Genomic DNA, 15,581 nt, shown 5'->3' on the forward strand with positions numbered 1-15,581 from the left:
TACTCATAAATACATGAAGACAGGGATGTGAGAATATTTCAGCTTTTGTCTAGTTAAACTGTGTTTGAGTCTCATAAAATTCACGAAGGCCGCACGTGTGTTTAGGCAAGGCGTTTTTACCGGAGAATTACAAATAGGATCGTGTTTTGTGCGGAACAAAGTCGATAGCGTAGCAAACATTTCAGCCCGTTTTGGTCCTCATTGCCCATAGCATTCCTCTCTACTTCATATGAAGCGTATATCTGGATATTTATGTCGATGCGATTACAAAATGAATTACTTCTACGTGATCGCTTTTTCACAGGACTTTACGTGCGAGTTTACATTAGTGACGTTAGCTGGAATATCTGATCAAAGGGTTTTGTCCATGGACGAACCCGATGCGATCTGCTAAATTCCTAACTGGCTCGATACGAGCCTTTAGAATCCTCCAAAAAGCCTTTTTCAGCAGATGCTGAATCGAAGGCTACTTAAGAGCAAGGAATGTAAATCAATGCCGACTAAGAATCTTTGAGATGAACGATAGATTTTGTGGCCATCATGACGGCATCGTTTTGTGTAGTCTATGTTAAAACTTCAAATACATGTGTCATTGTCCAGTGCATAGTTTTCAGCGCATAGTAAAAGATGTGTTTCATGCTTACACATAGCAGTGAAATTTGCGCGCACAAAGGGAGATGCTGCACTGACCTTCTTCTAAATAAGGAAATGTCTCGAGTTCCACGTCCGATATGGCAGTTGACCAGCACAAAAGAAGTATGTCTACGCCCAGAATCGAACCTGGACCGCGTCTTGCCTCATACAAAGTTCGAGTCTTCCACACCAGTACAAGTGAACAAGCCGAATGTAAACAAAGCCTTGCTGTGAATCGAATGTTTGCCAGGAAAGTCGTTACATAGTCCACATGCAAGACGTAACAGGCTTTTATCAGTGACCTGTAGTACTATTAGACCATAGAAAAAGAAGGACAGCAAAGGAAATGCTTACGAAATTCAAATTGGTGTTTTCGCGAGCCGTCGGAGTTTTGCGTCACGCGGAAATTCTACGATATCGTTTTGTAACCTATACTGCCCGGAAAATAGTGGTGAACTGCAGATATTGCTCACATGATGGCCTTAATTGTTCGATGCGGGAGACGAAAACTGACCAAGCACACGTTTTTTTTTTACTACAATTAGTAACAGAACTTCAACTTACTCCAATAACTCGATGTTTCATTTTCCGTTAAACTAGTTGCTCTGCTACAGCCCATGTATAATATCAACAAATCATTCGATAGTGTGGTACCTGCTCATTATAACCAATGGACGCTGTTGCTGATTCGAAGCAAGCAGAAGTTAACATCAACGTCTTCGAAGACGTCGAGCCTGGCAAGCTCATTGTTGTTTCGTGAAGTTGTAAGCTAGGCCTTCAGTTGTGGGTAGAAGCTAAAAGTCACCACCCCACTTTTACGAAGCTTTGCGAAATCGGCTAGTGGTCATGCAGGCTACTAAAGGTTCAATAAGTTTTCACTTACGAAGAAGGAATGCGTACCCGGCGCGAACCAGGCCTTTTTGGCTTTCGTCATCAAGCCGACATGCCCGTACATCGATAAACATGTATGGTAATAGGCACGATGTGTCGCAATTGATTCGGGCATAAGTTGCTTGTTTTTAAATGGACTTTACTAATTAGTCGCGCGATTTGTTCATACCTAGCCCTGTTTGAGCATTAATCTATAAAAGTATAACTCAGTTATAACCAGACAATGAGATATTCGGAACGTTTCACAAAACAAAATCAGATTGCAATGCCTCTCAGCCATACGCGCTATAGTGCAGACCAAACAAGCAGAAGTTACGACGGCGTGTTGCTACCAGACGTCCCTTTCAAACATCTAGTTACATTTTCGGCAATGGTATGACCTTATCATCTACAGACCTCAAAATTTGTGGACAAATTTCATAAAAAAAAAACTTTTTCAAGAAAGGTTACATGTCTGATGCACAGTGATGCATACTGTCTATGGGTCACTTCAAGTTTTTGCCAAGACTGATTAGTGGTTAATTAACTGTTAATCGCTAATGGTCAATCAGTCATTCAGTGTGACTCCGCACTTTTCTTTCGCACAAAAACTTTTCTATAATTTTTTGCATCTTGAGAGATGGATAAGAAAGCTTAAGCTGAAAGAACAACAAAGGATTCAGGCAGCCGAGTCTTACTAGGCTTCCAGATTTGTCACCAAGGGACTTGTGAAATGGATCTCTCCGGAGCTGGACCTTGAGATAACCTCTGGCGGTCAGCATCTGTCCAAACGTATGCTTTAAACAAGTCGAGATTATCTATGCGGTGAATATTTAGGGGTGATCGGTGTCATTTGTTTACAGTTGATATCGGACAATAATTGCATTTTGACATATCTGTAACAGTAAATAGGACTTCTTCCTGTATTTTCGCGTTATGTCCTGGCATCAGTATGAAATTATAGTCCACAGTAACGCCTCCTTTCTATACGTCACTAAATGCGTAGATCAAATAGTTTACGACAACAACCTAACCTAAAATGACTGGAACGTAAGGAGTCGGATTGAGGCAACATTGGAAGTCATTTTATTTTTGATAGGATGACACACCGTAAAACGGCACGCTGTCTGATAAACCCGTACATGTATATGTAGATTTTTCATTCAATACTGTACGTAATTTTACAAAAAAAAAAAAAAAAAAAAAAAAAAAAAAAAAAAACTGCCCAGAAGTGCAGGAAGCTGCTGAGTGGCATGGTACGAATATAATGGTTGGTTATTTAAATCCTTTCACACTCGATCGCCATAGGTACCGCAGTGTTCCGAAATAGCTCAAAAGATTTTGCCGCAAGTGGTAGATGACAGTGGCAAGATGGACGTATTAGCATATTAGGCGATGAGTTCATCTATCTTTGAAATTTCGCTCACAAGTTAGAAGTGGGTATTTCACCGATGCGGTATTCGATGCTCTACCTGCTCTTCAATCTTTCATTGAAATACAGTCAATAGATAGATGGTAAATATGCCACTAGAACTCTGATGTTTGGTTGTTTTTAGTAAAATGCAGGCTGTTTGTCATTAAGGCTAGGTGCTTTCAACATGATACTTATTTGGAAAGTAGCACTATACATTCATCATTTCTGCTAGAAGCTTTCGTAGATTGTTAAATCCTTAAAAGATGTGACTTTTCCTGGCCACATTCAAAACTAAGGACAGTTCAAAGCCATTTTAGTCTATTTAGGCCGGGGCTTTCGGACCATGGCCCACTTGAATTGTACGTCGAGAGGTAATTATGCGGTTGCATTTCACTATCGGTTTTATAAGCGTTTACGAGCGGGCGTTTAAATAATAGAAAAGTATCAGTCTGCTGTTCCGTATGTCAAAGCCCCAGTAAATAACTTAAGCATATTAGTTGCCCTGTAGTGTAGCTGAACTTTTGTACGTTAATAGTTTCACTTCCAAGAGCTCTAGCAAGGACGCGTTAAAGCCTCTATCCCTTTCCCAGCTGTCGCCTGTATGATGCGTCTAGACTCAACCTCGCTCGCTATGGCCAGAGAAACGGAATCGACCTATGTAGGATACCTCGAGCCTAACATATTACCTGCTATGGTTTTCTCTTTAAATCCTAGTCTCGTGCGAGCACCTAAGCGGCAAAGCGGGTGACTTTACGCGTAAAAACTCCGACCGATACGATAATGATGTCGAGCTATTCGTCGAAGCCATTGCAAGCAAACAACAATGTTGGCGCGAAAAGTCTTTATTTCTAGGCGTAACGAGATTGCGTTGTGAAATTGATCTGTGGCGAGAACGCCGTTGCTTGGCCCGCCTATCAGACGCACACGACTTCCACCGAGCAATACGTAATATGGAAGAGCGCGTGTTTTGTTCTGCATTGTGTTTCGCGGCCATTTCTAGTAGCCTAGATTGAAACTGACATTGTCGGGAAGAAGCGGAGGTGCACGGCGAAAAGAGCCTATATGCTTGCTCCTGGTTATATATATACGGGAGACCGAAACCAATCAGCTGACGTTTTTTTGACGACTAGTTTGATTGATTTTGTCGTTTCCGTTGAATTAAAAGCTCACACAACTGTTGCTTGCGCTTTGCAGGCAACAAATCGCATGAAAGTTGAGATATACGCTCATTGTGACATTATGACTGTGACGGCGGACTCCATTCTTGTTCGCGGCAGTTGTTCGAGCATAACAACAACGTCGTGCCCTCCGTCAGGCCGAGCTGGGGGGCCTCCAACTATGACTACCATGAAAAGGGGGCCACCTATGCCTTTAGAAGCCTTGCGCGATCGGCTACTTCTCATGAGGGCTACCAAGAGTCCTATGTCTCCGCTCACAGAGGAGGAATGCATATCTGTCGCGGATCAGGCCTCAATGATTTTTGCTAGTGAACCAATCCTTCTGTACATCGAACCACCTATAAATATCTACGGTGATACACACGGTATGTCGCTAGCGATAAGAGGGATGAGGAATTTCGGGCGTAAACCATGATGGCAACACCTCGTTTAGAAAATGGGCCGAATTGTTAGTGTGCATCGTGCTTTCTTGTGTGGTATCTGTACAGCTAAGAGTATCGGTCCTCGTTAACTTAACACAGTTACGTCCTGAAAAGGGAACAACGGTATGCTTCGGCGTTTTCAGTTCGCTCCATGGTTGACTAGTCCTACCGACTAACTGTTGTGTTAGTAGTTCCATTTTCTAGGAAAAAAATAAGCTGTTCTTTTACTCTGTGACTCACACCTATGTACACGATGTTGAACTTCATAGTTATTATTACTGGAATCGTATTCTGTATGTACATTACACGCAATCGTCTTTCGAAACAGTCAGCCTTTTTAAACTGATGAGGCTTCTTGCCTTGTAGTTTGTTTTAATTGCTTAGAAACGAAAACTAAACACACGACGTTGCCGTACTTGATGATCTGGTACATAATCTACATAAATAAAGGCATCGTTAAGCGACTGGTAACGCGTATTTTGGAGTCTTAAGCCTGCAACTAATGGAAGCTTTGCATCGTTAAATGAAAATGTACAGCCTGGCACTAGAGCAGCTTTTTTTCCGATAATGTGTCAACGAAAACCGCCACGACGAGCATGTCGTGCCGCTTCCGCTTACTAGTGTACCGACCTCACGAAGGCTTCTATTTGGCAAAGAACATAAGATGGCTCACCTGTGCATGCGTCCTAAAGAGCAACGAAGTAGGAAGTAGGATCGAGAACCTTTGACCACTTTTAGAAAAAGCTTATGCGATTCTTAAGGGCTAGAGGGTAAAGGCTAATGCTCGATTGCAGACCAAGTCCCACGAACAAAGTATTTATTGTGAGGCCCACACGCACAAAAATCCTTGGCAACGTGTACTACAGCTCGAATGATCTATTTCTATTCCAACACAAAACTCACAGTAGTCTGTCTTCATTGAGTGCGGACAGGTTGAGCTACAGCGCGAGTGCGCGGGATTGAAGTTAGAGACGGTTATTACAAAGACCACCCAAACCAAGGGCTTAACACAGGCTAGTAAGATAATCATAATCCAAGGAAGTATAGCCCAAAATGAAGTACTGAGGGCCGCGTCCCTCATATAAAGTTGCCCGCTGCCAGGTAGCAGCAACACACATGGTGCTCAAATTGATAGAACTACTTATGTGATTGCTGTTGTCGAGAGAATCAAGATGGTACTAGCCATCGGACGTCCACCAGACCCAGTCTTAGGCGCTTGATGATTCAAAGGTGTAGGTGGCCTCGTTTTCTTTAGCCCCCTAACCTTTTACAGATGCCAGCCACGGCATAAAGATTTTTGCTTTAGTTAACCCCCCCCCCCCCCCGTCTAACTTTACAGCTTTGCCTTACTGGCTGTATATAGCTTCGAGTATCGCTTCACTCTCCGCTCGGTCACGTCGTTTCCCAAGTAGCCTAAACTGTTACGGAAAATGAATGCAGAAGTTTCGTTCAAAAATCATAGAAGGTGACACTTTTCATACTGCCAGAGTGCTCTCATCATCAGAATTATTTGTATTGTACGCGTGCTTCGAGCAAGCTTTGGAAGCTCGTCGCTCCAAATGACGAGCTGATCTTTTCTCAAAAAAAAAGAATGACATCCAGGTGATGCCGTGGCAAACCGAAGTAAACAGATTTGCAAGATGAATACTTTCATTGAAACTTGGGTAGAATGAAAGCCTACGACTGCGTTTTTTTCCGCGAAACGTAATCAGGATTCCTCAAGAGTCAAATGAAATTCGTAGTTCCTTCTTGTAGACTTGGAAAAAGCCACTGGGGAACTGGGAGCTCGATGTTCTATGCCGCACTCAGACTGTAGATGGGAGAAGAAGGGCGGGGTGAGAGGAGGGCAGCGACAAAACGTGTTTATCATTGCGGGCGATACGCTCGTATGAAGAGAAGCAAATTTTTTTGCACTTTCGTTCAGCTCAATAGTTGTGGTATTTTATAAGAATCAAAATTGAATCAAGATGCAAAGTATTATTTAAAATAATGTTAATTTAATCGAAACGGCGACTTCGTATAAACTGCTTTTAATCATCAGAACTCCAAAGAGACATATATTTATGTACCTTTTTTGGTCGAAAGAAGTGAGCATTCAAATTATTACAAGAGCAACCTTAATCGCAGGACAGTTCTTCGATCTTCAACGAGTGTTAAATGCTGGGGGTTATCCACCTCTATCACGTGTGTTGTTTCTGGGCGATTATGTTGACCGGGGCAAAAACTCCATCGAAGTTCTGATGCTCTTGTTTATTTACAAGATACTCCATCCGCAGGAAGTGCATTTACTCAGAGGCAATCACGAAGAAGCCCGGGTAAACAGTACATATGGATTTCTGTCGGAATGTGTTAACAGGTCAGTGAGTTGATTGGTTTAGTAAAATCGTCTTCGCCCAGGATGAAATCGCGGATTGATTTTGAAAATTCATTAATCTTTGCTTAAAGTCACATCACAAAGAACATCACAGGCTAATTAATCATATTGGATTGTTATCACAGACAATGAGGTATCTGAGAACAGTGCATGAAGCATGCCTGACCCGATAGACGATTTGGTTGCCTAATGCCTTTAAGCGTTCCACCCAGTGCTTCATTGCTTAGGTTAGGTTAGGAACGAAAAATTGTATCCTAGTAAGCAAGCCACATAAAACCATTAGCAGTAGCGGTGTTCGGTAAGAATGAAAATTGTTGTATTTGCTTGTGATTACTACACTCAAACTTATATATATATATATATATATATATATATATATATATATACAATACCTCACACAAATCATATGATATATGATTTGTGTGATATATGATATATGATTTGTGTGAGGTATTGATTATTATAGACACATCCAACAACCTGGACGTCAACGATCTCTCCGAGCCGTCTGATCTATTGCAAGCGTCTGAAAACTAACTAGTAAAACTATATTAGCCCATTTATCCTTTTACAGATTCAGTTTTGAGGTGTACCAGGCATTTAATAACTGTTTCAATAATATGCCTATTGCTGCCATTATCGCCACACGGATCTTCTGCTGCCACGGGGGAATCGTCAAAGACCTGAGCTCACTTAATGAGATCGCGGAGTTGAGTCGGCCGCAGAAGGCGCCTAACGAAAACGTTGTCATGGGTCAGTTAATGTGGAGCGATCCTAACCGTGATAGTGATGGCTGGTGCCCAAGTAGCCGGGGCGTTGGCTTCAACTTCGGGAAGACACCGGTCGGTGATTTGTTACACGTATTCGTCCTTACAAGCACTATTCAACGGGACCTTGTAATGTATCGCTGACTTAAACAAACAAAGTACCGTACATACATCAGCACCAGAAAATTGTTTGCTTTAATTATAGCACAGGACCTGCCCTTGCTGTACACAAGAAATGCAAGGAAGTTTTACCTCCGGTTCTAATCCAGCGATGCTTTGGGTTCCCCTGTATCAAACGAAGCGTGTCTATACCCGTTGTCATATCTAAACCTACTCCTTGAATCTTCATAGGTTTTTCATGTCTAACTGTCGCTTATTATTTTCTCTTTTTCAGCTGTGGGAGTTCCTCGATAGGTTTAACCTCGATTTACTGGCTCGTGGTCATGAAGTTGTTCAAGACGGTTACGAATTTTTCGGCCGTCGGCGCTGCGTGACAATTTTCTCAGCGCCTAAATATTGTGATCAATTCGATAATGCGGCAGCCATTATGCGAGTTGGTGAAGATCTGATTTGTAGCTTTGTTATAATCAGACCGGCAACAGCGGAAAACCCGAGATTCCGCGTCGAATATCATGGAAAAGGTGAAAACTGTCCGACTTTTGCCAAAAACGTGACTATGCCCGAGTCGACGCCCGGTGAGTCTTCGCCCCCAGTGCATCCAAGGAAGGTGAAAAAGAAAAAAAAAGGCGCAAGGTGCACGAAGTGTTGCATTATAGCGTGAAACACGTAAGTCTTTAAAAGTAAAGGCAACAAGAATCTCATAATAGGTCGTATTCATGTTGTATGAACTTTGTTCGTGGTCGCGTCCTTAAACTTTGGTGTACCAAACGACTCTGAGCGATGCAGAAGTCCTGTTTCTTCTCATTGAAATCGAAATTCTACCTTCGCCAGGAGTAAGAGGACCCTGACTCGACTGAATGAAACCAACAACAAACAAAGCTTCTCATTTCTGTTTATCATAAATCCAGCTCGGAAGTCAGTGACTTCCGAAGTGGTCGTCCACTTCAAGTTGAACCTTTACACGTTCTTTGGCAGGTAATAGCTGCATGAAGGTGCGTCTTCAGCATCTTAAGATTCGAAATTGGTAGCGGTCGGTGTAGATTTAAAACAGTGGAACAACGTACAATTAAGTGTCGCTTGTTCGAAGCTAAGATTGTAATACATATTATTCAAGCATATCGAATGAGTACTTACTTTCGAAACCGGTTATCAACATGTTAGTATGTTCATATCGTTTAATATATTGCCTGAGACGCCGTTTTTTTTTTTTTTTTTTTGTTCCCGTTCGTTCTAAATGTCCCTTGTCGGAAAATGTCTGCCCTCGTTGTCAAGTGGCGCCAGAACCTCTCAACTTTGCATCGACCCGCCTTCAAAAATGTTTATTTGCAATCACCGCTTATGAATGAATCTTAGGTACAATTAAATTTTGCATGAAAGAATATTAATTTAAAAGACTTTTTTGTTAAAAATCTAAAGCAGCTATACAGGACCCGTGTTATCTGCACCCACTAAACAGATGTAAAAGATAATAGATCTTGGCTAAATTAAAGATGATCAGCAAATATTAGGAATTTTTAGAGAGAGAATTACAGAGTTTTTTTTTAGTACTCGTGGAACTATAATATAGGCACTGACATGAAATATGAATCTGAGATGGGCGTGTTCAGTTAATTCTAATTGAGTGCTACGTATTTTTGGCTTGGTGACATGCCAAAATCGAGCGCGTGGTCTTTTTGCTGGTTTCAGATAAGGCTGTGATGGTTACTGTAACTTTAATCTGCCAAATCCAGACCAAAAACAAACTTCTAAATGGTAGTAACGACTAAGTGCAATGGAGTCCATCTAGGCAGCTGAATGAATAACAATACGATCGCATATGTATTGTATATTTGACAGTAAAATATGGTATAGAAGGCTATTTAATGTTGTCTAACGCATGGACCTATACTGCAACTCCGGGTTAGAACAAGGGTTATTTTTTTGTGAACTGTTACAGATATCGACCGAGAAGAACTAACAGAAACGTCCTATAGACAAGCCACGCCATTCGATATAGCTACGGAGAAGACGGGAATGGTTCATGTATCCAGGTAACCAACAACGGCGTAACCACCGAAATAAGTTCAAAGTTATGGCAGTTTATTATTACCAGTTTTGACTGATTTACCTTTATGTAAAAACAATATCACCGGAGCAAGCCAGCGTTATTTGGGCCGATAAATAAAACTGCGCTTGAAGATTGACCAGGTTTCTGCCGAGACCACCAGTATCTATTGGAGCAAAAAGTTTCAATGTATGTTGTTTAGTTTCTTGCTAGGTAGCCACTCCACGACAGCGTGTTGTTGCTATGGCAAAGATACTTGCGTGAGCTTATTTTTGGCTAACCAAAGAAACTAGACGGCTTGACAGTGATTTTTATGCGGTGAGTTCATCTTTAACGACACCCTCGAAGACAACAAACGAGCGTACCGAAGCTAACCACCGCTTCATGCGGCGTGAACGAGATACTCTTTCCCGGGAACATTTGGCTATTTAGAAAATACGTATGTAGATGTCCGCTTGAATAAATGCTTGGTTTACTAACGTTGGATTTTCGTCATGGGTAGCCGTTGTCAGTAGGCGACGACTCGGGGAAGTAGAGAGAGCCTTCAAATTTGTCGCCGTATTATGTCAATTATATTGCCTACGCAAAAGTCTTGCTTCTTTTTGCATCGAAGAAAAGCGTCGAAGCTTTGATGCCGCTTCTGTTGAATTTGTTTAGCGTTCTGCCTCCGCCATTGTTAGCTGATGATTCAGGTTCGTTCAATGTTGTTAGGAACTATACCGATGTTATTTTTGTACCAAATGTACAATAACCTAGACTAGTCAAGCTAGATGATCAATACAAAATGTATGACCTGTATATTACTGCTGACATATCATATGAACCTTTCAAGGGGAAACGGCATTTGTCCCATGAACGAGGCGTATACTTATAACAATAGTCTTGACAAGAATATATATATATATACCAAGTCGTGATTTAATTGGTAATGGACGTATTCACGAAGAGCGTTATTTTGCCTACTTGAAAACACTTTGCTATTCTATATGATATTAGCTACTTAGAGATGTTTCGACTTCATTGTCAGCCTTTTGGCGACTCCAAAACCCCTTTTTAAAGCCGCCACAACTACCAACTTAAGCATGGGCTTCATCCATAGGTAATACATAATGTACGCAAAATGTATGGTTACAACAATGTTTTGAGGAACATTTGCGCACAGGTGAAGCTGCTGGTAGTACACGGGATCATATCTAGCCTGGGCATTTTAGGGTCTGATAGTACTTTAACGTACAAATTCGATATCGCCCCAAACAAGGCTCTGTATTGGATTTCAGCTTCGATGATTTGTTGCGTTACTGTTTAAGCCGCTATTCGAAAATACGTCTCATATCATTCACTCTAGAACTAACCCAAATGTTCGCTTAATCCTATGCAAAACTGTGTCCATTAGCCGGCCAAAATATTATGGGTCAGGTACTGTAATCAGACGTCAGACAGAGTTCGCCAAAGTCAGTCCATTGTCGTTATTACCTCGGTAGATACATAGTAACTAAGATAATAATAATAATAATGAGCGAAATAATCTTTTAGGCAAAGTGGCATCAAGCTCGTCCTATTTACAGAACCATTGTCGTGTACTACATAATCACTGTAATGGTTTCGCTGAATTTTTAAGAGAAAATATTTTTCAGAAAAATAATTAAACCTATATAAATGTATAATATTATACAAGATGTTAAAATCGATAAAGTCGGTAACTTCAAGTTTAATATATAATATATTAGGAACGGATCCATGGTTTACCTCGTGAATAAACCTTAGTTAGAGGATGACTTTTTTCCGGACGCTAAGTTGAAAAAACAGACGTTACCGTCCAGACAAAAAATGCATGTGTATTGTATACGGCTTACGCCCGTCATGACCATGATATCACTAAATATCTAATCTTAATACAACTGTCACTCTTTACATAGAGCTTGCTTGAAATTGCAACGGAACTTTTATACGCCGTACCGCTAAACAAAACATAATCCGTTGGAGCTACGAACTCCGTCCGGTCATCAACCTTCGCGATTCTGCTAAAAGAACGCGTTCTAAAACCGCTACAGAGATAATTCCACGCCTCAACGAGACATACTGATTGCAAAAAATGTTAGGAGCTGCTGGATCACAAGCTAATGGCAAATTTGGCCCCGGGTTGGAACTGAAGCTTGAAGTCGGGGGTTAACCTTCCCAAAGTTGGTAAAAAGGTGACCTCCGACGTCAGTCCTTGAGCTGATCGCGCAGCTCCTACGGCCCCCCACATTTGACCTACCGCAATACGTGTAAATTTGTAGGCTGCGGTGGTAACAATGCGGCTCACTGCCAAATGGCAAATGAAATCCTAATAGATGAAACAAACAAATCGATGACTGCTCCAACGGAAATATTGATTACTATATTAGACAAAAGAGTAGCTTCTTAATGCTAGTAACGACTATTCGGCCAAAGCTATTGCACAAATAGGCGACTGGCAGACTAGTGCCAATCAGACGTGTTTAAGTTTGCGTACGTAGAAGATTAGAAAGAACAATATAGTGTACAATAAAAGATGATTTTACTTACTACATATCGTGCTTGATCGCCACTCGGCTGTGTCTGGTATACCTGAGCAGAGTGATTATGGCATGAAGGAGCTGCATCTACGTTTTATATGATAAACCCATTACGATAGGTTCATCAGTTCTCGTTTGATGGGGTGAGAGTGAGAACACAAGTGAAGGCATTCAAAGGCAAGGGAACGACATTAATTTTCAGACAAAGACTCGCGAGGAACTTCACCGTATTGTCAAGGTTCGAGGCTTCAGCGTGTGTACCTCGTCAGCCTACCGAGGGCAGTTTTCGGACTTAGAGACCGTTTTAGATTTTTCATGCTATGTTATCAGATAATGCAAAACATTCAATTTTTAGCCCCGAGCAGTATTCTTTGAACCGTGTTTTGGAAAGGATTAAAAGTCTCTCAGTGCCGGAGCCGAGAGTTCGCGAACGAGAAACCCCTGATCTCAGTTTCGGACTAATTTCGTTTATATGACTCGACTTTTACATGGGATGCGACAGTTAAGCATTGCTTCAATTGTATTGAGAAAAAGTATATTGCATCAAACGATCTAAGGCGGTCTCGATTCTGATGCCATAACGAAGAAACTCCTCTAAGTCATTTGGATACAACCCCTGTTGGTTAGCTTAGAGCGTGTATATATTATAATTATCCCTTGTCGTATTGTCTGTTTCAATTGTTTGTTTTTAGGCTTTCTCATTTCGACACGTACAAAGCAATACATAAGACTGATTTTACTTTCTGATCAGCTCTCTCTCTTTTTGCATTTTTGGTGGAGGCTCATGAGGCCTAGTGACTATGCACACTCTGGTGATTAAAATGTAAAAAATTTGTATCAATTCCTTGTGTTTTTTCGTTTCATTTTTATTTAATGTACGGGACATTCGAGTCTATGGATTTTTCTATATAGGATTCGATAAAATAGTCTGTGCTCATTTCCACAAGTTGTATAGGTACTTGTGCGGGTAGCGAATCAGCGATGAACTAGGGCTGTAGGTATTGTACGTACCTGATACGACGATGAGGCGCTGACTTAGCGTACAATGTCGTCTCAGTGATCAGAATTAGATTTTCCTTGTTTTTTCTTACGCTTGAATATTAGCCGCTATTTTATTTGATCGACTATTTTAAGAAATCTGCAGTGTCTCATAGAAATTAAAAAAAAAAAGGCTACCAATAACGGCGTCAATAAAATTATGTACGTAGAGAAAATGCTCATACTTAATTTTGTTAATAGCGGAAAGTACGTGTGCTTAAAAAATACGGTATTCTTTCTAGTTGCAAGTTGATGCGTAGATAAAAAAATTTCGTAGTGAAATTTTTTCTTCTTCTTCTTCTTCTTCCTCTTGAAATTGTTATGAAAATTTACGCGCTGAATTTTTATTTTCCGCGACCAACTAGGCGAACATTCGTTAACACTGAGTGCTAATGAATGAAAAGAAAAACCAAATATTATGCACATCCGAATATGCGTAACAGTGTAATGTTTTGTTATATATCCATATATTATTATAATAGAGTATGTTATACACTCGATTTCCTTGCGTTGTATTTTAGCTCTGTAAGTCTATAAGACTTAATTACTGTCTAAACTGGCCTACCTGTCTTCGTCGAATGTATCAGCGGAACAGCTGCTGAATAGTTCCGTTCTCAAATCGAGCATTTTCTGTTTGAAATATTCTTGTTTGAGCAGTTACGGCTAATTCATAGGACGGAATTGTATTCGACCAGCAGAGTTGAAGCGATCGCGTTGGGCATTATAAATTATAGTTAAATTGCCAATATTTTGTACAGGTGTTTCTTTTTTCTATACATACTGTTAATCCCGACAGAAACGTTCGGAGCCATTCGAAACTACTGGATGTTGCTTACCGACGCAACAGGGTACGACAAGCCATCTGACGAACGCTGGAGTTTGTTGGAGCTTCACACGCGGTAGCGCCCCCTATGGGTACTGATTGACAACAAACGCTTAAACTGAAAATGCAGATTCGAAATTAGGCGCTCACAGTTTTGTTATTATAAATAGGCTCGAAACCAGCTTATAACATCTAAATTGTCCAATTTCTGTAAATTATTACCTGTCGCTTTAAAGATGAAGAAGCGCATTCGATAGCTGAATTTGACACAGCCTTTTAACATTGTTTCGAGGACCTATCAAGGCGGGAACCTCGATATGAGCAATCTGCAGGAACTAAACTGGAGATACAATTACGACGATAAGTGCACGGTTCTATCGCATTATCGTGAGGGCGTCTAACGATGTGGAGTCAAAAACGTAAACTCCTAGCTGATAATTACGCTGAACAGATAGTTCGGTAAAGTACAGCAAGCGTTTTTACAATGAAAATTTTTTATCTTGCAGGGCTGTATTGTATCTGTGATAAATCGTCAGAAGGAAGTTTAAGGAAATTTCCTTACAAGCACGTAATAAGTTTGCTTGGAATATCTACGACCGTCTGGCCTTATATGCATCCAAATTACAGGCCTGCTGATGAAACGAAACCCGTACGTTTAAGTAGACGTAGAGTTTACGAATGAATAGGCACCGTTGCAATAATGGCGCGCAACATCAGTAAAGTCTGTGAGAAATATTATTGTAAAGTTTGTCTTGGTAATACACTTATAATCTAAACATTCTTGATCAACTAACAATCGACGTGTCGGCGTCTACAACTGGGCCTGATGGCATAGATTACTGAGGACAATAATCACTATTATTGTTACTGTTATCGAATAGCTTTTGTAAATGGCTTGACGTTTGGGGATAACAACGAATTTGACGTTAGTAGTCAAGAAAAAGAAAATTTTCGTTACAGATACGGATCCAGGAGAGAGGTTCGAGCACTGATACGACATCTGGTTCATAGAAATCCTTTCTTCTGAACACATTTGAAGGATTCCTTCCAAGGATTCCATACGCACAATTCAATTTTAAGAAAGCTCATCTTTGCCAAGTGTTGTTCCGTACGAAAGTTGACGTCCTCGATTTACAGCTTCAGACCCTTCCTGCCAAAATATCGCTTTGCATGAGACCATCACAGAAGACACGCACGGCTCTCTGCTTGAACCGAACCATTTTGTAAACCTAAGAACGATATCTTGATCTAGAGTTTTATGCTACATAATTATAGGAAATATATAGATGCATGAGGCTCCGCGAGCTTCTCAATTGAACACCACAAAACTCTCGCCTTCGACTTGATGGGTTAGTTTCGGT

At 40.9% G+C, this 15,581-nt stretch overlaps 1 protein-coding gene across 1 annotated transcript; it reads left to right on the forward strand.

Annotated features, from left to right (window-relative positions):
* The first annotated feature begins 14 nt into the window (after positions 1-14).
* LOC111245398 (uncharacterized) lies at positions 15-13,200 on the forward strand. Its single transcript, XM_022793716.2, has 5 exons — positions 15-4,460; positions 6,645-6,873; positions 7,466-7,733; positions 8,053-8,444; positions 9,715-13,200. Exons 1-4 carry the CDS (start codon positions 3,980-3,982, stop codon positions 8,437-8,439), a joined length of 1,365 nt encoding a protein of 454 aa, XP_022649451.1. The 5' UTR covers positions 15-3,979; the 3' UTR covers positions 8,440-8,444; positions 9,715-13,200.
* The last annotated feature ends 2,381 nt before the right edge of the window (positions 13,201-15,581 follow it).

Source organism: Varroa destructor, unplaced genomic scaffold (assembly GCF_002443255.2).
Source record: "Varroa destructor unplaced genomic scaffold, Vdes_3.0 BEIS01000002.1, whole genome shotgun sequence".
Lineage (NCBI taxonomy): Eukaryota > Metazoa > Arthropoda > Arachnida > Mesostigmata > Varroidae > Varroa > Varroa destructor.

What these genes read in the sequence shown, in the direction of transcription:
- LOC111245398 (XM_022793716.2), top strand. Translation starts at nt 3,980, where the DNA reads ATGCTTGCTCCTGGTTATATATATACGGGAGACCGAAACCAATCAGCT. An exon ending in TATCTACGGTGATACACACG is followed by an intron (nt 4,461 to 6,644) that starts GTATGTCGCTAG and finishes CCTTAATCGCAG; the next exon opens with GACAGTTCTTCGATCTTCAA. An exon ending in CTGTCGGAATGTGTTAACAG is followed by an intron (nt 6,874 to 7,465) that starts GTCAGTGAGTTG and finishes ATCCTTTTACAG; the next exon opens with ATTCAGTTTTGAGGTGTACC.